Genomic DNA, 25,649 nt, shown 5'->3' with positions numbered 1-25,649 from the left:
CGGCGACGCCTCCGGAGGCGCCACCGAGCCCGGGCGACGCCTCCGGAGGCGTTCCCCGGCCGAAACTCTTGTGCCGGCACTGTGCCGGTGCCGGTGCAGCGGCGGAACAAAATTTTTCGTGCGTATCGAGCGATACGGCACGAGATTTCAAACCTTGATTATGATCATGTGAGTATCAACATGTATATCTATATCAATGGTATAAGTCTGATAAATCAACTTGGATAATATTTTTATATATACACTAATAGCTTTCTCAGAGTATATCGTCGCATACGTTATCTAACGTACGCGCTAAAAGCCCTCACCGATGGAAGACATGATAAACACTGACCACGGACGATCATGCTACCACAACAACATGTGGGCGGTTAGGCACTGGACTGCGGGCGATCGTGCTACCACAACATATGGGAGGTCCAGTACTTTGGTATAAAACTAGGCTCATAGTTTTTACCCTTTTTGTATTTTCCATTCTTATATTTATTATTTCTTTTTATTTCTTTGTACCAGTTATCACTATTGTTACATTCTCATACTATATCTTCTCGATTGGTCTAAACGACCAACTCGAGTCAACTTTTAATATAAATTTTATTTTTTTATTAAGGTATCATCGTAAGATTTGCAAGTAAAGGACAAGTATCAATATCAACAACAATTTAAAGACAGGTATCAAACAAAAGAGTGAGTCAGAACATCCATTTAATTTTGAAAACACCTTTTCCCATCCTAATCCCCATATTATACTCATATGTAAACACAAAGGGAAGATGTAGAATATCCTTTGGTAAGTGACTGTGTCCTTTGGACAGGATCGATTTAGACCGTTCGACTTGGAGGGTTGTAACCCTTTAGATCTCCCTTTAATCTCATCCGTCAGATTTGGAAGGTTGTAACCCTTTAGATCTCTTTTTGTCATCAGTCGGATTTGGATCCAATGATCCATTTGATCTGACGCTTCAGATCAAGCCTTATCACCAACGCCCATATCGCGACTCTTTGCGATCCATCGCTCCAGATCACATCACATGCGATCTATCATACCTCTTTGATCAACGGTTGTCATCCGTTCGCTTAGTCAGCAGTCCAGTCATCTTTCCCTGCCCGCGTGGATGTCATATAGGCATTACCACGTCCCATTGCCGCATGTGTGCGTGGCAGGCTCGCAGGTGCAAGCACCTGCTCGCCCATGAGAAGAAAGCACATGAGTTTTTGTGTTAATTTCATTAACACAACAACATTAATAAGAAAGGGAAACCCATCGATTTTTTCTGATGTGGGACTATTCCCCATCCACTTCCTTATATAATATTAATTAACAATTAATGTCATTTTGGGCTGACTTTGAACAATTAATTTCTCATTCACCCTTAAATCAGTTTTGAGTAAATTAATAGTCTAGATCTATCTACACGAAATGTAGATTTTGATTTTGAAGTCAATTATGACTTTTATCGATTGATGACACCATGATTTTTCACAAAATCGTATTGGTTCTTTAAAGCCCCAATATCCAATAGTTTTCGATGAGATTTTTAATACTTTGCCAAATAGACTCATTTTGCCAAATCTAAATAGTTTCATGATTTATTCGATAATAAAATTTTAAAAATAATAAGATCAACTAAGTATTATATTAATAACCTAAACAATCGATTCAAAAATTTCAATTATTCTATATTAATATTAAATAATTACAAAATGAATTTGGATCAACTTATTTACTCATTTTTACCTTTTAGTGAGCAAAGAGTTCATTAGATGTAGATGCTGAATAATACCTAATTGTCAATACGACAAGAATTTTTTTTAAGTTGTAAGTAAAACATAAAAAGCTTATTACATACAATATAAAAAAATTGAAAAAAATAATTTTCTTTTTCAAAATTAAAATTTTTTTGCAGGGGCATATAAAATTAAACAAAAAAATTAAATAAAATAATAGATGTATTGAAAATAAAAAATAGGTAATTTATTCTTTTTTAATCTTAAACTTTTATTTACACAGCAGCAGTAGGTGACATTCTTTACTTATTCGCTCATCATTTTTGAATTTTTATCTAATGATCTAGATGTAATTCGAGGAATATTTTTCTAAACTTTTTTATTATTTTATTTCAATTTTAAAATATGAATAAAAATACACTTCAAATAAAAAAAATATTATATGACTAATTTTGATATATACCATTTTGAATTTATAACTTTTAAAATAATTTATTTTTAAATTTATGTTGCATATTTTAAAATTCATATCATAATTTATATGCTTTACTTTCTTTATTTTTTTTAAAAATTATATATATATATATATATTAAAAAATATTTATAACTCAGGAAATAGTTTTTTTAAAATATATTTTGAATTTGATTAAGTGCCTACATGAGATTAAGTGATTAGTTATTTTTTAAAAATATTTATTAAATGAGTAGTATAATTTTAAAAGTATAAATTTAATAAAAAACTATTAATATAACCTTTTAATGAAATTATAAAAAAGAATATCTTAAATAATTTAAAAAATATTAAAATGTTGTTGTATTATATTTTTTTTCAATTTTTTTTAAATTCTAAAATAAACTTGGAATCCCTTTGGTTCTCAGGACACCGTCCAACTTAATAGTATAAAATATTAATTTCTATTTATCATATTTGAAGTTAAAAAATAATTTTAATTGGAGTTCATTTCAAAATATTAATTTCTATATATCATATTTGAAGTTAAAAAAATAATTTTAATTGGAGTTCATTTCAAAATAAAATTTAAGCTTCCCTTCATTTGAGCTGTTTGAGCAAATTAAATTATAACTCAAAATAATTAGAAGCATTGTTATATTAGATTGTTATTTAAATATATTTAAAATTAAAAAGCATATTTTATCATAAAATAAAATGAATATATAAAAATGTTAAATACAAAAAATAATGAACTTATTCTTAAATAAAATATTATAAACTTAAATTCGATTGAATAGAAAGTTCGGACCGTTAAATGAATGAAGCAAGTTCGGACCGTTAAGCTTCCTCGCCGCGTCACCGCCATTTGGGCCTTTTTCATCCTCCGCATTAGCAAAATATCCCCGCTTCTCCCCATTTCTTCTCCTGTGAAAGCTTCGGGGCGAAGGAAGCACTTGCCTTCTCCTACTCAGATCCCGTCCCCTTCTCGCTGCCAGATCTATTTCTTTTGGTGACCCATTAATATAGTTTGATTAATTATTTTTATTACTTAGTTATGTTTAAATAGCATTATTTGGTTTTATAATAGGTGTTTCTTTCCTTTTTCAGTCACATAAAAAGGTCCTACAACGGGAAGAAATTGATGATGCTCTTGGTGAAACAATTTCTGCAGCAGTGCATTTTCACTCTTTTCACATTATTAGTTTTGTTACTTCATTCACTTTTTAGCTTAAACTTGCTAATGCTGACATCTTATATGTACTTGTTTACGGAGAGAATTTGTTGACTTGGCTTTGGATAAGAAAGATGAAGTGTGTTCTCGGATGCAGATACAACTTAAGCATCTTTATGTCCTTTTGGATCCTGACTTTTGGAGATGGCTTCCTATCTGAATTTTTGGATGTGCATGCAACAGTATGTTTTTCTGTTGTTCAATTACAAATGTGCTCGCTCATATATTTATATTGATTTTTTGTAAAGGATTTGGATCATCACAAGAAGAAACAGAAAACTCAAAGTGCAATGGGACTGAAGCTGCCAGTGGAAGGAATGGGAGAGGGTGAAGGCGTTAATGATGTAAGTGATCAGATTGAGGATGAATCTCAGCTCCTTGGTACATCTGAGAAGGTAAATTTAGTGCATAGCGTATTTCTCTTAGTATTTTATGATAGAAGTAGCTTGACAGTTGTAAATCTTGCAGCATGATGGACAGGATGAGTTAGAAAAATAGCCCAATGCCAATGATAAAGGAATAGAAATGGAAGGAGATTTCGATGGTGAAACATTCAGTGTTAGTGAGGATTCAGAAGATGATGACCTTGAGGATGACGAGGACCTGAACTTGGATTCTCAGATGGGACAGACAGCAGAGGGTGACCAGATAGTTGATGAGAAACTTTGGGATGGGGATCAAGATGATAATACTGAAAATCTTTACTGTCAGAGTGATCGTAAAGAAAAGGACTTTGATATAAGAAAGGAGGCTGGTGGGAGATCCTTTAGGGCTGTCGTTAAGGAATACATTTCTCCAGTAACAAACAATTTTCTTGAAATCCATTTCTTTTGGGCTGGAAGGGTACTTGCTGCATACCTATAGAGGATATTATGGCCCTTCAATCTCTGCTATCAGTGTATACTCTCATGGTAGTCATGCAAAGTAGAATTTCACTTTCTTATTTGATATGGCTAACTCCGAATATTTAGAATGACTGCAGATTTTACACCTACCGTATCAAACAAACCACTGACAGCAAGTCCTGAAAATGGCCATAAGCTGGTGTTGCTGTTGTTAGCTATATGTGCAACCTTTATGTTAATTCAAAGACAGAAAAGGATAAATGCACAATCTAAAGGCACTTGTCAGCATACTAATCACTCATATAGCCAGATCTTAATTAACATTGTAGATCTCTTTGTAAAATGTTTGCACTATTAAAAGGACTAGATGTGAAACCTTACTCCTTTAGTTATGCTGAACTGAGGGCTGCAATCGAAGACTTCAATCCTACCAACATATTGGGAGAAGGAGATTTTTGCCCAGTGTTTAAGGTAAGTATATTTGGTTTAGTGGATAACGAGTTTACTTCCCTGCATCATCTGTATAGACAGAATCACATAATTTGGATGGTTAACAAATTTTTTAAGAGCGTTGTGCATTTATGTTATTACCTAAATGAAAGAAGGAATTCATATTAGTCGATAATTTAATGGTGAAGTGAAAATTGTTATTTACTGTATTTTTACACTAAGTTACCAATCCTTCATCCATACAATAATAAGCTGGACCAATTGAAGTAAATTGGCATGCTGATGAGAAAGCTGAAGCTGTCAAGTGCATTCCAAAATTTACAGAGCCAAGAGAAAGATCAGAGGTAAAAAAATAAATAAATAATTTGATATTTGTTCACTCTTAGCGTCCCATAGCTGTTCAAACTTTTGATGTTTCAAGCATTCTTCTCATTGTTAGAGTCTCTGTCACTTGAATATTATGTCCTATTGATCTTTGCATTTTGAAAGACTCACCACTGTTAAAGATGTGTTACTTTCAACTAATTGAGATCTCACTAAATGACTTTTGGTATACGAAACCTCTACTTCTCCAATTGGCATTTCAGTACAGTATTGTTGTTCGAGAATCGAGAGCTGAAGCAGAATTTGTTTGAGGGACCAGCAACAACAACTAGAATCCAATGTTGAGAAGCGGAACACAATCTGTGAAAAATAATTTGTTTTAGACTACAAATTATTAAAAGACTTTTAATGCCTAACCAATGCATCTCTTAATCTAAACTTTGAGCCCATCATTGGAGAATTCAAAGTAGATTGCTGCAAATTCAGTTAAAAACTTACATTTGTTTGCAAAGTCTATTGACGACAATAGAAAGATTTATGATGTGCCGCATAATGTCCATGGGAACATAGATTGCTCATCATGTTCTTAGTATAGTCTTCTCAGATCAGAATGTTTTGAGGATCTTAAAAATATGGGAAATATCCCTTCAATGGCCCTCTGCAATTGTCAGATATGCCAGATGTCTAACCTAGCATTTCAAATTTTCTGCATTCAGCTGGTACTAATTCTTTATACTTGCTTTTCCTTGTTCAGGAACTTATAGTTGTTACTTGCTTGTCCTTATTCAGGCTACATCTTCGAAATTCATAAATCGTCTGTCAGAGAAGTATGTTAATTATACTGACCTGGTTCAACCAGTTCTGGTTGCAGTTTATGAAATGAAATTAGGTGTGTCACTGGTTTCATCTAGTGCTCTGCAAAAGGATTATCTAGAAAAGGTTGGAGGAGTTGATATTCAGAAGATCAAGGTAGGGGTTTGTTCTAAGTATCTTGTGCATTGGTTATTCAATGGTAATCTAGTAGCAAGATATATTTAGTCTGGTACCTCTGGTTTCTTAAATGAGTTTCCAATCCTCACTTTGAATTTCATTTCGTTTTCTTCCTTGCTTCTATGTTTTATTTAATTTAATTTCATTGCATTTCAGTTTATCAATGTCACTAAGTCTTTCTTTGCTACAGGCCGAAGTCTATTTTTTATGCGGTTCCCAAGAAGTTTGTTGTATGATAGCATCCCTGTTAATCTGAAGAATTATGAGCAGGACTCCATGGATAAATTTGTTTATGCTTCTGCATCTACGAATTTTGGAGCATTGAATTAATGAAGAAATTGATTACTTATTCAAGTGAAACTAATCTTGAAAAAAAAGTGTGTGCTTGCTTGTCATTGAAGAGTCTTGATTATTATGTTTCAATTCGGATAGAAATACTGATCACTATGCACATAACTGCATTGCCTTTTGCTACAGGTCTCATCTGCACTGCTGGATAATGTACTTCATTACATTATGCTAATTCAAACTACTGACCATGTTTTATATTCACATATATTGGACAAAGATTGCTTCCTGGTAAGCTCCAGTGTCTAAATAAATTAAGAAAGACTTGAAATTGATAAATGATGTATAATTCTCTTGCCTTGTGCTTTCTAGGTGCTAAATTGTATATTTGATCGCTTTGCAAAACTATGGATGGACATGAAAACACAATTGAAAGCCAAGGAAGATGAAGATCAAAATTTCAAGTTTAGAACTCGTGTAATCAAGATAGAAGATATTATGGAAGAAGAAGAAGAGTTATATGATAATGCAATGGATTTTGGACTTCTATCTGGGACAAGCAAAAATGAATAGGAGTTCAGTGAAATGGTATAAAATTTTTAAGAAAAACCAAATGCAATGGATTTTTCTGTGTCTGTTTCTTAAATTTATGCTCCATTTCCTTTTACTGCTTTGTACTTTTCAGATGAAACCTGTTGAAGAAGATAAAAAAATAGAAGAAGAATGAGAGCTTATTCATGAGACATTCTCGAAGAGTTTGGTTTGGGTTCACAGTCTGTTTATATGAATCAATTGGTGTTGTTGAAAATGTAAGTGCTCAATTCTTTCTATGCCCTGAAAGGAAATGGCTGTTTGAAAGGAAATGACTGTTTGAGATGAACATTCAGTGCAGTTTGGTCATTTTGGTGTTAGATATTTGGTTCACCATCTAATATACCTTTAGGTTGGTGAACTGGTATATGGATTAAAATTTAATACTTGAAAAAATTTAGTTAATTTGGTTTTTCTGGAATAGATTACCTGACAGCGTCAAAATTTAGTCTGGGATTATGATTGAGCAGCATCCATTTGTAATTTTACACTAGGTTACTTATCAAAAATTCAAGTGGTTAATTTTTAATTTTAATGACACCCAAATTACTTATCAATTATTTAAGTGCTTACAATATGATCAAATGAGAAACAGTAAGAAATAGGAGTTATTCATATCAATCTTTGAACTTGTTTTGGCCTTGTTGAAGCCTAGTGCTCGTTTTGTTGCTAGAGATGTTAGATTGATCTCCTTCTTGCAATCCTATAAGTTGGGCACCAGAAGAATCAAGGGTAAATGCAGTAACTTATACATATCAATCTTTGGTTCTATGGTAAAGTCGATTTCTTACTCTTTTTTTGCCTTTTGTTATGTTGTTTCGGACATTGATGCATTTACTCCTGTATCTGATGACGAACTTATGCTTGAATATCTTTTTCGTGTGTTTTTGGAGTATGAAGAAAAAATTAGCATAGCATGTAAGCCACCTCGCGCATACAATATTTACAAGGTGGTTTCACAATGTGCTTTTTGATCAATTCTTAACTTCTTGAATCTCTTTCTGGGATTCAAATTCTATTGTGCTACATAAAATGACTAAACTACTTGGCGCTATCCAAGAACGAGTTGGTGGGTTGGTCCTTTTATAATCTACGCTGGGTTCCTCCATGTCAGGCAGGGTGGCATCTTCCTAGCTGCCTGCAGCCGCCTTGCCGAGAAAGGAAATTCCCTCTGATAATCATTCCGTTTTGGTCGTATGCGCAGGAAAAAGGGGCACTAGAGGGAACCAGGTCTGACAACTTTGCATTTATCTTGGCTTTATGCGCAGAAGAGGGGGTATCGAAGGAGACCACATTTGACAACCTAGTACATCCTTTTTCCTGATGCGCAGAAGAAAGGGTATCAAAAGGGACCAAATCTGCGACTTCTACGGTTACATTCTCCTGCTGGTACGTTCCCACACGGATGCCGACCTATAAGAATGTCCTCCTCTGGGTGGCTGTGTGTCAGGCTGGCGTGCAGAAGGCCTAAGGTGAGAACCCCAAATAAAGCAGAGCGGGGTGGAGTGGCTGAGAATAAACGCCTGAGATGGCTAAGACGAGACTAGATGAGACGAGGCAAATAGGTGGGCGAGACAAGGTGAATAGGTGGCCGAGACGAGATTGACCACGACGAGTTGAATAAGTGGCTGAGGCGAGGCTGACTGAGATGAGACGAATATGTGACCGAGGCGAGGCTGGCCGAGACGAGGCAAATAAGTGGCAGAGACGAGACGAATAAGTGGTCAAGACCACCTAGCTGAGATGACCTGACCGAGACGAGACTAGGTAGACTGGAGTGGCCTTGGGGGCCCGAAGGCCCAATAGAGTAGGCCAGGACTGAGCCCATGCATCTCTCCAGGTACGACCCGAGTCTGGGGAGACGGTTAACCCAATCTAGCGGAGTCGGATTTGCGTTGACTCGGCTTGACACCTCGATTTGAACCTTGATCATCATCTGACTCTTGACTTTCGTCCTACAAGAACCACCTCATCTACATAACCCGCATCGATAAGAATGAATGTATGTATTGGAACATTGTTAATACTAGATCATGGGAATTCGAAGTATGAGGAAGGAAAAGAGGTTCTAAAGTTTTTTATTTTCTGGTGTGTTTCAATATAGGTATATAAATATGTATACATTTAAAAAAGGCTAACATGCAGTATCCTCAACACATGACAATTTAGCATCTTCCAATATAGGTTTATTTTCTATTGCACTGTTTTCTACAAGGTGATCTTTAAGCTCCTTATCAGCAGATTAGTCAAGGTGACTAATCTTCTCCTGCACCCAACACAGACAGCGTTTGTCAAAGGTTGTCTTATCACTGATACTATCCACCTAGCGCAAGAGCATTTACGATGATATACCAGGAAGCGCATCTCACCACGATGTACCTTGAAGGTGGATCTCTAGAAGGCCTTTGACTCAGTACATTGAGATTTCTTGCAGGATGTTCTCTCAGCCCTACATTTTCCTACCATCTTCATCACATAGATCCGAGAGTGCATCACCACGATATCTTTCTCGGTAGTGATAAATGGTAACCTGCATGGATTCTTTCAAGGCGGGAGAGGCCTACGGCAGGGGGACCCACTATCCTCATATCTTTTTGGTATTTGCATGGAGTATTTCTCACAGACACTTAACAGATGTATGCGACGGTCAGACTTTCACTTTCACCCCATGTGTGAGCCTCTCCGGATTGCACATCTGGTATATGCTGATGATCTGCTACTACTTTCACGAGGAGATGTATCTTCTATCACACAACTAGTAGAGTGTATGCGACAGTTCACTCAGATGGCAGGGCTCACAGCCAACTTAGCCAAATCTTGCAAATACATGGCCGGGTAGACAGCATTACTCGAGACCGTTTGCTGGACATTACAGGCTTCCAGATGGGGGAGATGCCTTTCAGATATCTGGGGATCCCCATCGCATCTCAAAAGCTCAGGATTTCAGACTATGGTCTCTACTGGATGCTCTGACGAGGAAAGTCACCTCATGACCTAGGGCTACTTTGTCATATGCAGGGAAGGCGCAGTTGGTGACTTCAGTTCTTCATGGTATAGAGTGTTATTGGATGTCCATGTTGCCCATACCTAGTGGGGTTATCGATCGCATACATAGGATCTGTAGGACATTTATGTGGACTACTCAGCGTTCCCTCATCGCATGGACAGAGCTATGTCGGCCGAGGGCAGAGGGTGGTCTTGGCCTGAGGGACTTACGGGCCTGGAACCTTGCCTTACTGGCCAAGGTTCTATGGCACATTCAGGACAGACAAGACGCCCTGTGGATCAGATGGATACATCATAGGTATTTACAGCGGGTGGGGCTATGGGAGTGGACAGCAGCGCATAGTGACTCCCCACTCCTTAAGCAGCTACTCCACATCCGAGATTGACTTCTAGAGATGGTAGGGAGCTCAGCAGCGGCACAACAGCTCCTATCTTCATGGTTTCAGCAGCGGCAAGGGGGTGTCCAGCGAGCAAATGATCACTTCCGAGGTGTCAGGCTGAGACAGTCATGGACAAGGACAGTCTGGCACTGCTCTATTCAACCGAATTATGCTTTCACATTGTGGTTAGTAGCACGAGGGAGACTGCCAGTGCGCGCCCCACAGGATTACTTACTGGATAGGCTGTGCACCTTCTGTCACTAGGAGGAGGAGACTATGGAGCATGTTTTCTTCCAATGCGAGACTACCAGTCGCTTGTGGAGGCGAATACGGGCATGGTTGCACATGAGGTCGGAGATGACTACATACCGGAGTACACTGAGGGCATTCAGATGGCAATATTGGAGGACTTCCACTACCACTTTGGTGTGACACATAGCTTTAGCTACTCTGGTACATATGGGGTGCCCGTAACCACAACATGCATGAGGGGAGGCGACTAGACGAGCTGGCGCTCATTCGGTGGGTACAAACACACGTATATCGAGCATTGGGCATTTACACAGATCAAGAGCTGAGGCAGAAGTAGGTCATAGCGGAGGATGACGTCTTTGGTATTGGATACATGCCATGCATATTTCATTGCATAATGTATATTCATATTTTTACATTCATACATGCTGCATGGAGTGATCATTAGCCAGCATTAGTCATTAGCTTAACACACATACTTGAGCATGACTCATTATGTATCCATATTAGCATATGTATCCGCATTTACATATATAGGACATTTCCATACATACATATTTGTAGTGTAAAAAAAAATATTTTGAGGTGCATGAATCCACCTTTCTAGATCCATCTAGTCCGCAGCAAACGGCTCGCGGTAAAGACGTCCCAAATCTGTTGATGGCTGAGGCTTTACTAAAAAGCCTATGAGGGTGAATAGGTCCATCGACATGGCCTATCTAGTTCGTAGTAACGGCTACGGTAAAGATACGCCAAATCCGTTGATAGCTGACCACTTGCTCAAAGTGTGCAGCTCCCGGGGCTTGCTAGCCTTGGAGCGATGGGCAAGTTCTTTCTGATGGTTGGATGCTATGGATGATTGGCGCTTGGAGGAGGCCGTGGATAGAGATATGCAAAGCGTGACACCATCATCAATTCTGCCTATGTATTTATTTGATACCTACACGTACTGTGATGACTTAGTCTTCCATTTACTTCCATATGCTAACCCTATTGTGACAATGGAAGTCATTAATAAGTTGAGGTAATATTATAGGAAGGAATAATAAAGCCTGAGAGAATCACATTTTTAGCCGATTGTGGATGCACGACTGTACTATTGTAATAAAATTACCAAATCAAACCAAGCTTGAAACATTTTGCATGTCTGATAGATTTTGTCTTGGTAGTGCAGGATTAACTGGATGGTGCTTCTGTTGTCTTAGCTAGCATGCCATTGGGAACTAATGCAAGTGTTCTTGGAGCTTTAGTTCGTACGTGCAAGTAGTGTCCATCTAAATGTTAAATTGGCAAAATGGGCATGCGCCCACACATAAAAAAGGAGATAATCCTAAAGATAACTTATTTTTTTAACAAAAGATATCTAATTTTGCATCAAATCTATATAATTACAATAATAAATCAAGAAAATAAAAATAGAGACAGAAAACTTACAAATAGAGGTTCTTCAGAACTTTGTGCATCAGAATAGAGGGCATAAAACCTAGAAATGGATTCAAAACCTTGTGTATCAGAATCAAATTCAATATACCCTCCAATCCACTCAACAGAGGTTCTTCATGAGCAGCTTGGTTTTTTTATGCAAAGAACTTCAGCTTGAAAGGAGCATAGCCTCAAAAGAGTTTGATGAAGCAAAGAGTTCCAAAGATCACATTTTTGATGCCTGATGCTTATCGCATTAACTTGGAAAGTGAACACCCTCCCGCATCTTCGTCAAAGCAGCATTTGGCAGAGAATGCATCTGTTGAACCCATGAGGATAAGCAAATCTTCATTTCCTCCGTAGTAGTGATACTATCAACATACTCCGGCTGGAAGTGGTCTTTCAGGAATCTGGAGACATAAACTATATGAGAAACCAATGCCATATTCGACTAGAAGGTACAAAAGATCAACATTGGCACAAAAAAATTATCTAACTTACTGAATGCAATAGACAAGGAATTGAATAGCTATTATTAGGGAATCATGGACATGGAAGGAATAAATATTCTTTTAGGCATTTCTTCATGAAATTCTTTGTTCATCTCGTCTAGCTCACACAATTTGCACAATGTGATGAATCCAATGTACCCTCAACCAACTCAATCACACTGGTTACTGACTGAGTGGTCCTCCCTATTGGATTGACTAGTCCATTCGCCTAATTGACTCATTCAGCTCGACCTACCTAGCTTATGACTTGATTGGCATGTTTAGACTGGCTGAAGCCTATCAGGACCATTTGAACTGCTCAATACGATAGATTTGTCTAGACAATCGAAACCATTTAAGCCCACTCAACTCAACCAAACCAACTATCACAACAAATTCAATCTACATGTCCAGATTGACCAATCAATTCAGAAATCTAGTTTGATCAGCTTGACTAGTCAACTCAACCTATTCAACCTAATTTGCCTGTTTAAACTAAATATATTTTTAATAATTTTAGAAAAATGAAGCATAGAAAGCATAGTTATTCTTAGAAGAAAGTAACAAATAATTATCTTAGGAATTACAGTTCCATGTTCCAAGTTTATTTTTGCAACCAAAATAGGAACACATTCATCTGGAATAGGAATAGAATCACTATTTCTATGGACCAAATGCACTATAGATTTTTGTAGAACTTGAACAAAGTTTTCTAGATTAACAAATATGTTAGTCGCATAGATTAAGCCAAAGTTATGCTAAGGCACAATGGCAACTCAATCACTATCCTTAACATTAAACTAAAAATTAAAAATTAAAAAAAATGGAAATCTAGGGCATTTCAGAAATCATTTCCAACAAATACCTCTCCTATCTTCCATTCTTCCTTTCTCCAAATACTATCATCAACCTCAAACCTGTGTCAAGAAATCTAAGTAGACAAATTGAACGATAATTACTATAATTTGAATGGCACTTCATATGAACTTGATTAAAAGCATCGAAATAATCGAAGTACCAATGATATGAATATAAATAACTCCAACAACTTGATCACCAATTGGGAACATTGTATGATTATCTGTATTTATAGTTAATTACCTTATTTCTTTGTAAGGTACTGAGTTTTAGGAAATTTATGTGTACTCTAAATCTCAATAGCTAGACTACTAGCTGAGTAAATCTAAAACGAGTCAGAATAATAGACCATATATTAGAATTATCATTGCATTATTACTATTAATAGCTAGTTAAATGTACTATGGATTTAGCCATACAATGGGTATTTAGGTATTGGGTATTATGTGTCCTATAGATATGGTGCCAGGGTCTACTTTTGGAAGTAAGAGTGAAGAATATACCATTTAAATCCCATGCAAAGACTGAGTAGCAGACTACCCTTGTTCAGAAGATCTGCAATGATCGGTTATTTTAATGTTAGCATGCCCTGTAGAAGTAGTATGTACTACTGGTAGATTACTCTGTGCCCATATAAAAATATTTGCATTCATTTTTAGTTGTGAACTCAATCTACAATGGTCATCTCCTATTTTTCATGTTTCTAAAGAATACCAACGAGCAAGCAAGTAATGTGATTATTATATCTATTCTCCTTCAATTAAAGTTACCTTTCAAGGTATCATTCCAATATTGGAAATGACATCTACCTAAATTGACTCCTAGTTCAGATAATGCATAGTAAATAATAGGTAAAGAGGCCTCAAACATATCATACGTAAGGTCAGATGGAGAAAAAAAGATGGCAAACATAATATTCCTCATGCATTGAATTCTAATAAATTACCAAGCTAAGTGGTTAAAGAATTACACAGGAGCAATGTCCTATGTGCAATGCTAGTAATGCAGATAAAATGCACAAACTTACTCATCATCATTTGAAGGGGTACCAGCCCTACTAACAAAATTGAGTTGCTGACTATTTGTGCCACAAAAATTCTAGGGAGACGAAGACCTAGCAGACCTTACAACAAAGTTAAATGAAGAAACACTTGGATTTGGAAAGTTTCCAGTTGGTTGTATTGGCTGTTGACCAAACAATCCTATATTGCCCAAACATGAGTAATCAAACTGACAAAAAAACATTTAACAGTAATGAAAATAGATGGGGATGAAAGTGGAATTTTAGTTGAATAGTGTTTCTGAAGGAAGAAAAAGTAGGAAACAAGAAAAAGGACAAAAGAGAAGATTACGAAGCAAATAGGATTTCTTTGTAATTGGACTTCTTGTTGCTACAACTCTCTATATTGCAAACTTAACACTCCATATTTATAGAGTTTTGGAGGACATGAAAATCAACAAGGCATTAAAAACATTAAATGCATTAACTAATGAATCCATGAAGAGGTACTTGAGATGAAATTGGACTTCACTTCTTGTAGGAGTAGAAGAGACATTTGAAATAAATTTGTAATTTGATTCTTGAAGTTGGTTTAACCAATAATACAACAACAACAACAACAACAACCAAGCCTTATCCCACTAAGTGGGGTCAGCTATATGGATCCTTTTACGCCATTGAGTTCTATCTCCTATTATATCATCATTTATATTTAAATAAATTTTATCTTGTTTTATTGTTGCTAACCAAGTATTTTTTGGTCTACCTCGCCCTCGTTTGATATGCGTATTTGTCATAGTTTCACACCGCCTAACTGGAGCATTTACCGGTCGTCTAAGTACATGTCCGTACCACCTTTAACGTGTCTCACGGAGTTTTTCCTCAATAGATGCAACTCCAACTTTCTCTCTAATGCTCTCATTTCTTATTCTGTCCATCTTCGTATGTCCACACATCCATCTTAACATCCTCATCTCCGCAACTCTCATCTTTTGCTCATGTGCTCGAGTCATAGCCCAACATTCAGCGCCATATAACATGGCAGGTCTAACTGCCGTTTTATAGAACTTTCCTTAAGTTTTAGAGGCACTTTACTATCACATAAAACATCTGATGCTCTCCTCCACTTCAACCATCCTGTTTGTATTCTATGTAAGACATCTCTCTCAATCCCTCCATCGACTTGCAAAAATGATCCTAAATATTTAAAACTCTCAGTTCCAGACAACTCATCATCTCCTATTTTAATACTTATCTCATTACGTTCAATATTGCTAAACTTAAATTTCATATATTCTGTCTTTACTCTACTAAGCCTAAAACATTTCTCTTCTAGTGTTTCTCGCCAAGATTCTAATTTAGCATTTACTCCCTCACGTGTCTCATCTACCAATACAATATCATCTGCAAACAACATGCACCATGGTACGGTATCTTGAATGTGTCCAGTAAGTTCATCCATGATTAGTGTAAAAAGATAAGGACTTAGAGCTGACCCTTGATGTAACCCTATCTTTATTGGAAATGCTTCAGTTAATCCGCCTGAAGTTTTCACTCTAGTCGTTACTTCCTCATACATATCCTTAGTTAGGTCAATATATACTACGCTAACACCCCTCTTTTCTAGAATTCTCCATATAATTTCCCTTGGGACTCTATCATAAGCTTTTTCTAAATCAACAAATATCATATATAGATCTTGCTTTTGCCCCCGATACTTTTCAATTAGTTGCCTGAGAAGATGTATAGCTTCTATTGTCGACCTACCAGGCATAAACTCAAATTGATTTTCGGTGACCATAGTCTCTTTCCTTAATCGTTTTTCTATTACTCTTTCCCAAAGTTTCATGATATGACTCAATAATTTAATGCCCCTATAATTTGCACAATTTTGTACGTCCCCCTTATTCTTATATAAGGGAATTAGAGTACTTACTCTCCATTGATCTGACATTTTCTTTGTTTTCAATATCATGTTAAATAATTTTGTAAGTCATTCAATACCTTGTTTCCCTAGGCACTTCCATACCTCTATCGGGATATCATCTGGTCCAACGGCTTTTCCATTTTTCATTCCGTTTAAAGCTTGTTCTACTTCTGAAATTTGAATTCTACGGTAAAAATTTAAATTTCTATACTCATTTGACCTACTTAAATTACCTAAGTTAAGTTGATCACCTACACCTTCATTAAAAAGTTGATGAAAATACCTCTTCCACCGCTCTTTTATTTCTCCATCATTTACTAATACCCTATTGCATTCATCTTTAATACATCTTATTTGACTAATATCTTTTGTCTTCCTCTCTCTCACTTTAGCTATTTTATAAATGTCTTTTTCTCCTTCTTTTGTATCCAATTTTCCCATAAACCAAATGTGCTTCTTACTCCTAGAACTTCAAGATTCTTTGAAAATATAGATCCTCCAACCGGCTTTGTGAAAATATCAACAAGTTGTTCATTACTAGGACAATACTCTAGGTAGATTTCACCTTCATTAACAAGTTTTCTTAGGAAATGAAATCACAAGTGAATGTGATTTGTTCTTCCATGCAATATTGGATCCTTTGATACAGAAATTGTAGAATGATTATCACAATATAATATCATTGGATTATTTTGCTTGCATTTGAGACTTTCAAGAATTTCCTGTAACCATAAAGTTTGACATCCTGCTGAAGAAGCTGCTATGTATTCAACTTCGGTAGTTGAGAGTACTACAATTTGTTGCTTCTTTGAATACTAAGAGATTTCTCCTACTCCTTCAATTTTTGTAGGACTTAGCATCTCTAATAGTTACCTACCCATGGTTAGCTTCTACAAGGGTTGAAAATAAACTTTTATTACCAGTCATATGTCGACTTGCATCGTTATCCAAGAACCAAATATTTTCAATATTTCCATCACTAGCAATCAGTAAAGTTTCAGAATTTTGAAGTTTATTTTCATATACTAAGCCAGCTTCACATATTTTCTTCGGATATTTTTCCCAACAATCATTTATTCTATATCCTGGCTTATGACAATAATGACATTGAATATAAGGTTTTGTACCTTTGTAATTCCCATGCCCTCTTCCTCTTTGAAAATTGTAAGAAAATTATTTCTCCTCCTTTTGAGACTCTTTGTTCCCTTTTTCTTGTGACTATTGGTAAGAAAATCTTCCACCTCTTCTTTGATTTTGACCTCTTCCACGTCCATGATAAGAGACAGGTCTCCTGTGGATGTGAACTGGGATTTCAAATCTTGATTTGAAGAAGAATAAGAGGACTTCGTTGACGGATTCTAACCTTATGAGCTTTCAATCTTCCTTGTAAACTTTCCAAGGACATTAGGGAAAGATCTTGTGATTCTTCAATAGCGACTACCACATGATCAAATTTACTTGATAGGCTTCGTAAGATTTTTTCCACCACCCTTGGGGTCTCCATGATTTCTCCATTTGATTCACAATAGAAATAGTTCGTGTAAAGTACTCTAAAACTTTTTCATTATCTTTCATCTCTAATTTTTCAAAATCTACTTGTAGAGATTGTAAGCATACCTTTTTCACTTGGTCTTGGCCGGAATAAGTTGTTTGTAGAATCTCCCATGCTCTTTGCGCTCCTTATGCCCAAGTACCTCAATAATTGCACGACCATGTGCCTCTGTACTTGCACCTTCGTCAACACTCCCACCCTCAAGAACTGCTTTTCCAGAGGTTCCAGCAACCTGTAAAGCCATAAGCCCTTATGCACAAAGATCCCTAAGATAATTCACAAAAATCTAATAGATAAAGACCTTAAAAAGAAAATCACCAAGAAGTTCAATAGAGCTTTCTCGTATAGCCAGTTATCACTAAAAATGTCATCCTCCACAACAGGTAACAACAAAGGTAAAGATCCAGTTTGATAATCCCCTCCCCCTAAAAAAGTGGAAGTAAAATTGTAATACCCAATTAAAATTTAAAAAGAAATAGAATAAGGATGAAAGTAAAAATGTTTAGAAACAAACGTTGTCGCATAATGCTCAACAAAGACATGGCCATCACTTAGCGTAGAATCACGAACCGATTCATTTTCATCAGCGAGCCCTGAAGGAGAAGCTAAGCATCAGATAAATGTACAAATTTATGACTAATATAATCAACATACCATCCAAAATTGCAAGTAGAACCACTTGTAAATAGTTCTGAAAGATGACGCCCAAGGATCTTGACAAATATTGTGTCATCAATGAGAAATTAGAGTTAAAAAGTGTTGTATTGAATTGATTAATGAGAATGAAAAAAACAAAGAAACCTGAAATTTGCCTTTAAAAGTGTCAAATGCTAATCACGAACAAAAGACTTTTGGTGATAACAATTTCTGATGATATCAGGAAGAATCCACTCAAAGTAATCCTTCCTAAGAGCAGCCAAAATGTATAAAAGAAAGAATTGTGACTGTTGAACACAAAATTATTATGATAATCAAATATTATTTGAAATTAGGCTGCAATTAATAAATGTTGTTGGTTATATTGGTTTTTTTAGGTCAAACTATAGGTTACCATGTTAAGCAACAACAAAAAAGCATACATGAATGCAAACGAAAATTCCTCTATAAAGACCAAAATGAAAATCAAAATAAAACATTCAATTTATCCACTAAAATTCAAGACAACCCAGATGGAGAGATTGCCAGAAATGCATTCTTTCTATATTTGATTTTCTACGATTATTGCACATCACAACTTCATTCTTCATTTGACATACATGGAGTATACTCCCGAATGATTAACAGTGATAATGAAGTTACCTGGTCACTTAACCAATGATCATGTCAATAGTTATCCTAATAAGCATTTGTCACTAAGATTCTCCTTTATCAATGATCATTCCCGATCACATAAAGCTAATTGGTTATGCAGATCTAAAGAGAAAATTTTACAACTAAGGAAACCATCTAAGTCTTTATTCTATTATATATATTTCTAAGATAGTGCAATCTCAAGAACAAAAGTCAAGTACTAGGATGAAGTTATTCTTGTTTCTTCAAGCAAAATACTGAAAACAAAGTCCAAATCCAAAATAAATATATTAATGAAAAGAAAACAAAATATTAATTTAGTTTTAATTGGAAACTCAACCAATTGATTTCTACCAATTGAAAACTAGTTCGTCGCCAAATTTGCTACGAATTAAACGTTTCGTCGCCAAATTGGCGACGAATTAAATTTTTCGTCGCCAAATTGGCGACGATTTCAACTTTTCATCGCCAATTGAAAAAATTTTGGGCAAAAATTATCCCGGGCAAAAATTTTGGGATAATTTTTTGCAACGAAAACTTTTTTGTCGCAGATTTCCTAATGGGTTAATCGATCAGATGATCGATTACGACTCTATTTAATCGATCAAATGATCGATTAAATGACGTAAATTCGTTCCTCAGTAAAGCTTGCCCTGTAATCAATCAAATAATCGATTACCTAAGTCCGTAATCGATCACCCGATCGATTACGGTGGGTTCTGTGGGATATCTCATATTTCACAGAATGTTTGGTAATCGATTCGGTGATCGATTACATATTTGCAACGAAAATGATTTTCGTCGCAAATCTGCGACAAATAGATTCGTCGCAGATCTGCGACGAAAATCAATTCGTTGCTATTTAGCAACGAACATAGTTTTTGTTGCCAATTGGCGACGAATTTGGCAACGAATTTATTTTCGTCGTCAACTTTGCAAAACATCTCGGTTTTTACAGAATGTTTGGCAATCGATTCGGTGATCGATTAAAGATTTGCAACGAAAATGATTTTCGTCGCAGATTTGCGACAAACCATTTCGTCGCAGATCTGCGACGAAAATCATTTTCGTTGCTATTTGGCAACGAAAATGATTTTCGTTACCAATTGGCGACGAATTTGGCAACGAATTTATTTTCGTCGCCAACTTTACTATCATCTGTTGGTGCAATTTGCACTAACGGTCAAACTCAAGTTTTGATGAATGACAAATAAGTTAAAGTTAGGTTTGTTGTGGGTTTAACCTCTTTAATAAGTGTGCAGGGTCGAAAGACTTAGAACCAGACACCAGGCTGAAGTCCAGGGTGGTTGAGCCCTGGCAGGAAGTCCAGTTGGGTCCGCAGAGCCTGACAACTGGCCGAAGACCAAGTTGGTTGAGACTTGGCAGAAAGACCAGGGTGGTTGAGCCTTGGCAGGAAGTCCTGGTGGGTTAAGAAGTCAAGTAGAGCTGCACAAGGTAAGTGAGGTAAGTCACTGGAGGAGCGAACCAGTGAGGACGAGTCCAATTTTGGACTTTAGGCGCGGTCCAACTTAGACCCACTGGGGTGATCTAAGTTGAGTCCTGGTTAGATCCTGGTCTGGGAGACAGGATCTAATTAACTTTAAACTTTATCTTAGTTCAAATAAATTGTGCTAAATCTGAAAATTAATTTATACCAATCAAATTATAAATTATCATAAAGATCTAATTCCTTTAAATATATATATATATATATATATATATATATATATATATATATATATATATAATACCTTTTTTGCTATTGCCACGTACGTTAAAGGATAAAATGCATGTTTACATTTTTAGTGGTTTTCATTGCCACGGTTAAGGATAAAAGTTTTGTTTCTAATCTTTTTTGCCACGTTAAAAGCTCCTGTTGATTGACACGTTAAAGGATAAAATCTCCATTCTTCAGCTAAGCGTCGATGCAGATGATGAAGCAGCAATTTCGGATCTTGGATAAGCCTTATATTCCTATAAAAGGGAATGGTGCAAAGCCGTGTGGTTCATCATCTAAGCTTCAACAGAATTCTCACGCTCAAAGATCTTGTGCTGCTACTTCCGTGTCTCCCTGTTGTAGTCGAAGCTCTGACTCTACTTCGTTCGACCGCTGTAGGAAGACTGACCCCAACATCCGAGTTGATTCAGATATTCTATCTGTGTTGGGTAACGAACTGTTTATTAATTTTTTTCATACTTAATTATTAGGGAGTGTGGGGGTGTCACACTTCCTACCTTGTATCGGATCACTCAACCGGGGGTTTCACCGGTTGAGGATTTTAGTGGATTGCCCAACGTAAAGGTTCAAGGAACCTGGGCCTTCGAGTAGGAGTCGCCGAAGGCTCCGAACGAAGTAAAAACATTCTGTGTTCTCCTGTGTTTATTTCCCACTCTGTATTTCTTATTTTCTGCTGCACGCTTTTCAAAGTTTAAATTGTCTAACTTTGGTTTTAAACGAACGGTTTTTTAAATAGCACGTGATTCACCCCCCCTCTCACGTGCACTCGATCCTACATCATCAAACTCCACTTCATATTCAACCCACAAATACTTTTTTTTTACAAATCTTAAATATTATTTCCTTTACCAATAGCGTATATATCGATCAGTATACAACCAGTTAGAAACTTCATTTATTATTTACTAACATTAATTCAGAAAAGATAACACAATTCATCTGGTGTCCATTTCTTAACTATCTTGACAAATGAAATAAGGAGCTGAAATGCAAAATTTGGTAATGTTATACTATTTTTTAAAAATTATGTTACTTTATTTGACAACTTTGTTATGATCTCTTTATAATGGGTTGAATCCAAGAAATAACTTCACAATAAACAAACATAATCTATAAATAGGATTGAAGCTTTTGGAGATCTGAATCCAAGATTAGTATGCAACCATTCTTTTCCTATATCGGCCAAAATAAATATTAAAAATCATATATGGATATAATTCTCACGTCGACGAACTGCCTACAACATGAAAGATATGGAAAAAAACCAAAAAAATTATATTTTCGCTATGAAGAGGGCATTTATCTTAAAAATTGTCGACATTTTGGCAACGAATTTATTTTCGTTGCTAATTGGCAACGAAAATTTGATTCGTCGCCAATCTGCAACGAAAATATTACTTCTTGCCAAATAGCGACGAATTTGGTGACGAATATGGATTCGTCGCCAAATGTTGACTAATCATGTTTAAAATACATTTTCCACTATTTTTTAACGAATCTTGGCTATCCTCTCCTCTACTAATAGCGTATATACCGTTCAGTATATAACCAGTTAGATTTCCTTTTTTATATAGCAAAATAAGCTAATTAAGATGTGTAATTACGTCATTCGTTTGATTATAGCACTCGACTGACCCCAACCTATTCAGAAAAAATAATTAATAAAATCTGGTACGACATTGTAAAAGAAAAAAGTTGTCCATGTGTGTATGTGTTATTCTATTAAATATCAGTTATAAATGAAGATATATATTGAGGTTGATAATTTTGCGACGAACTTAATTTCGTCACTAAATTCGTCGCCAATTGGCGACGAATTACTTTTTGTAGCCGATTGGCGACGAATTGCTTTTCGTCGCTGATTGGCGATGAACAAATTCGTCGCCAATCAGTGACGATTAATTTTCATCGCCGATTCGCGATGAAAAGTAATTCGTTGCCAATTGGCGACGAATATGTTCGTCGCCAATCGGCGACGAAAAATAATCGTCGCGGATTGGCGACGAATTTGTGATTCGTCGCTATTTTATTATATTTAGCGACAAAAAATTTCTTTGTCGCCAATCTGCAACGAACTTTTTATTCGTTGGAAATTCAGCGACGAATTTTACAACGAAAATAATTTTTGCAACGAATTTTACGACGAAAATATTTCGTTGCTATTTTGGCAACGAAGTATTTTTCGTTGCTAATTTCGACACAAATTTGTAACGAATATTTTTTTTGTTGCAAAATTAGTTGCAAATTTGCAACGATTTTTTTTTGTTGCAAAATTTCGTTGCTAAAACAGTGTTTTTTTTGTACTGGGAGAAAGAAACTCAATCCTAATAATAAGAATGCCCGGAATACTTGAATATCGATTACAATCCAACTGGGGAGAGGAGCTCGATCCCACGATCATAAAGATAATAAACATATGAATGTCTAGAATACTTGAATATCAATTATAATCCGATCAGAAAGTGGAGCTCGATCCTATGACTAAGAATAAAAATGCCCCTAATACCTAAACATCGATTATAATCCGACTAGAGAGGAGCTGGATTCCATGGACGTGAAAATAATAAGAATAAGAATACCCAGAATATCTAAATATTGATTATAATTCGACCGGGGAGAGTAGCTCGATCCCACGGCCATGAAGTAAGAATGTAAGGAATGCCTGGAATAACACTGTTAATTAGATCTTTTTGGATCTATTTCTATTCATTGAAGGAATTGAAACTACTTTCCCTTTCTTTGTGATAACATTCTTCCGCAAGCAAGTGGCAGTAGGAGATGTTGATTTTGTATCTTAGGGTTTTAGTCTATATCTTATCCAGAATATTAGGTAAAGAACTTGGCATATCTTGTATATAATTTTTGGTTTTCAAGCAGCTTGAAGTAGTGTTGTCAGTGCTAGAGGTGTAGAAAGAAGAGAAGGGGAAAGGAGAGGACGAACAACACTAGTGTTGGACAAAAGGAATAAGAGAAGTAGGATTCAAGAAGCTAACTTGGCATGCTAGAGTTCAACAAAGGGTCGATGTAGATGAATCGATGCAAAGGGAGGTGCTAACACTCCGTGAGCTCAAGATTAATCATAGTATCATAGTATTTCTGTCATTTTTTACAGACAATACCTGGGCAAACTATCAAAAAATTTAAATTTTTTTTCAAGAAGTGGTAAATAAAGTTATTCAAATCACGAGTTTAAAGTTCGCTGGTTGTGTAGACATACCAAAGCAATGTTCCCATCATTAGAGACCCTCATGGTCCTCTCAGATAAGAATGGACATCAAAGTGGTTTCTGTTTTAATTTCCATACTAGGCAAAATTGAAGAAGTAAAAGAAGTTAAGCTGAAAATCCAAACCTTAAATGACATATTACTAGTTCAATCAAGACACCTATCAGTAATGAATGAAAACAATATACTGGCCTTTTACCTTATCTCAATAGTTCCAATCTCATATAGGAGCACCAATCCAGATATCATATCATCAACCTTCAAAGGCATTGACCAATAAATCTTTTGGAATAGGTTCGCCTTACAGGTAAAATTGTTATTTCCCTAATGATTACAAGATGTACTATTAGATTCAGGTAACAAAACAGTAAAGGATAATTAAAAGACATATGTTTAAGACCAGCAAACCTCCATCACCGACTTCAGTGAATACAAATAGACAGCATATGTAAAACAAATTACCAGTGGATCTTTTAAAGTTTCAGTGGTACAGAGCATCCCCCACGTGGTGACCTTGATGTTCTTTTTTCTCTGTCAAATCATTAATATCAATTCCCTCAGGTCCACTTTGAGAAGTCTCATCTAGCAGATTCTGGGAACACTTCTCAAGATCAGCAGTGGTTGATTCAGATAGTGTAACAGTGCCCTCTACATATATATACATAATTTTTAAGTTGTTAAACTATCTTCAGTACCTCAATGTGCAAATGCATTATCCAACTACTTACCTATTACATGGATGGAAATTGCAACGGATTCTTTATTTGGTTAAACTAATCTAGAACATATAATAATCCAAGATCTGCTATCAATAACCGCAATTTGTGAATCACTATGCACATCAACAGGAATTGTAAAAATGAAGGGCAATAATACGGTGTTATTTGAATCCAATTTAGAAATTTTGTAAATATTATGTATCATATCATGTTAAATTATTATTAACAGTGCAAATTCTAGAATAGCAAATTTTCAAACCTTTTTTCTTCCCATTTTTTTTATCAAGTGATGCTAATGAAATTTAATGGTCAACATCAATAACTACAACAAAATTGTGGTTTCTATTATTTATGGTGGCTTATAATTGTCGTATACATGTATCCATATAGTTTCAAGAATGCCATGGCTAAGCATGATAATGAATAAAGCATAGTGTCACATCACATGTTATTCGGATACAAATATATCTACATAATTCATCCACAAGAACCAAGCTACTAAGTCACAAATTCATTAAAATATAAGAAACAAATGTGGTTGGGCACATACTCCTAAATCCCAAAAAACAAAAAAGGAAAACAAGAAGAGAACATCGAACAGTATATACAAGCATCAAAAGGTCTACATGATTTGTGGTTGTGCATTAATGCATCGTGAGAAAGCTTACTAGGTATTATCAGGTACATATGAGTTTAAAATAACTTACTACTTGTGATGCCCATAACAAGTAAGTTTCCAAAGAGGCTTTATTCTTAAAATCTTCAATTATTTGTTTTTTGCAAGATCCAGGATCTCTGCACCTATTGATAATAAAAGAAAAGAAAACCTCTAAAATTTTTCCTATGCTAGCAGAAGCAAAAGACCAAATTAATCATATGTTGCCATGGA

General features: G+C 35.8%; 3 protein-coding genes across 4 annotated transcripts; 2 read left to right on the top strand and 1 right to left on the bottom strand.

The window, feature by feature from the left end:
* The first annotated feature begins 3,271 nt into the window (after positions 1 to 3,271).
* On the top strand, positions 3,272 to 4,464 carry LOC141830854 (midasin-like). The gene is made up of 4 exons (XM_074718296.1): positions 3,272 to 3,355; positions 3,511 to 3,595; positions 3,662 to 3,808; positions 3,882 to 4,464. Exons 1-4 carry the CDS (start codon positions 3,324 to 3,326, stop codon positions 3,909 to 3,911), a joined length of 294 nt encoding a protein of 97 aa, XP_074574397.1. The 5' UTR covers positions 3,272 to 3,323; the 3' UTR covers positions 3,912 to 4,464.
* Positions 4,465 to 4,469: 5 nt separating this feature from the next.
* Positions 4,470 to 7,329, top strand: LOC141830852 (uncharacterized). 2 transcript variants are annotated; one of them, XR_012601993.1, is made up of 5 exons: positions 4,470 to 6,001; positions 6,213 to 6,399; positions 6,500 to 6,601; positions 6,683 to 6,898; positions 6,996 to 7,329. XR_012601993.1 is itself a non-coding variant. In XM_074718295.1 (5 exons), the coding sequence occupies exons 2-4, from the start codon at positions 5,912 to 5,914 to the stop codon at positions 6,881 to 6,883; spliced, it is 393 nt and encodes a 130-aa protein (XP_074574396.1). In that variant the 5' UTR covers positions 4,470 to 5,052; positions 5,822 to 5,911; the 3' UTR covers positions 6,884 to 6,898; positions 6,996 to 7,329. The 2 variants fall into 2 exon arrangements, 1 of the variants encoding a protein (XP_074574396.1); XM_074718295.1 differs by lacking the exon at positions 6,213 to 6,399 and having other exon boundaries at positions 4,470 to 5,052; positions 5,822 to 6,001.
* Positions 7,330 to 11,916: 4,587 nt separating this feature from the next.
* On the bottom strand, positions 11,917 to 24,296 carry LOC141831267 (uncharacterized). The gene is made up of 7 exons (XM_074718674.1): positions 24,241 to 24,296; positions 18,304 to 18,382; positions 18,091 to 18,214; positions 17,855 to 18,021; positions 13,814 to 13,865; positions 13,318 to 13,369; positions 11,917 to 12,349 (listed from the first exon to the last, which is right to left on the bottom strand). The coding sequence occupies exons 2-7, from the start codon at positions 18,335 to 18,337 to the stop codon at positions 12,218 to 12,220; spliced, it is 561 nt and encodes a 186-aa protein (XP_074574775.1). The 5' UTR covers positions 18,338 to 18,382; positions 24,241 to 24,296; the 3' UTR covers positions 11,917 to 12,217.
* Positions 24,297 to 25,649: the final 1,353 nt, after the last annotated feature.

The sequence above is a fragment of the Curcuma longa genome, chromosome 6 (genome assembly GCF_044706935.1).
Source record: "Curcuma longa cultivar G26 ecotype Majalengka, Jawa Barat chromosome 6, ITB_CL_G26_1.1, whole genome shotgun sequence".
In the NCBI taxonomy this organism is placed as follows: domain Eukaryota; kingdom Viridiplantae; phylum Streptophyta; class Magnoliopsida; order Zingiberales; family Zingiberaceae; genus Curcuma; species Curcuma longa.
Note: the sequence above shows the minus strand (reverse complement) of the source record. Positions and strands in the feature narration are given on the sequence as shown.

Coding starts and splice junctions, on each gene's coding strand:
- LOC141830854 (XM_074718296.1), top strand. CDS start 3,324: ATGATGCTCTTGGTGAAACAATTTCTGCAGCA. Junction 3,356..3,510: donor GTGAAACAATTTCTGCAGCA/GTGCATTTTCAC, acceptor TCTCGGATGCAG/ATACAACTTAAGCATCTTTA. Junction 3,596..3,661: donor TTTTGGATGTGCATGCAACA/GTATGTTTTTCT, acceptor TTTTTTGTAAAG/GATTTGGATCATCACAAGAA.
- LOC141830852 (XM_074718295.1), top strand. CDS start 5,912: ATGAAATTAGGTGTGTCACTGGTTTCATCTAGTGCTCTGCAAAAGGAT. Junction 6,002..6,499: donor TTGATATTCAGAAGATCAAG/GTAGGGGTTTGT, acceptor CTTTTGCTACAG/GTCTCATCTGCACTGCTGGA. Junction 6,602..6,682: donor TGGACAAAGATTGCTTCCTG/GTAAGCTCCAGT, acceptor TGTGCTTTCTAG/GTGCTAAATTGTATATTTGA.
- LOC141831267 (XM_074718674.1), bottom strand. CDS start 18,337: ATGGCCATGTCTTTGTTGAGCATTATGCGACAAC. Junction 18,215..18,303: donor GTTGAGCATTATGCGACAAC/GTTTGTTTCTAA, acceptor CCACTTTTTTAG/GGGGAGGGGATTATCAAACT. Junction 13,370..13,813: donor CTTTGCATGGGATTTAAATG/GTATATTCTTCA, acceptor TTCTTGACACAG/GTTTGAGGTTGATGATAGTA.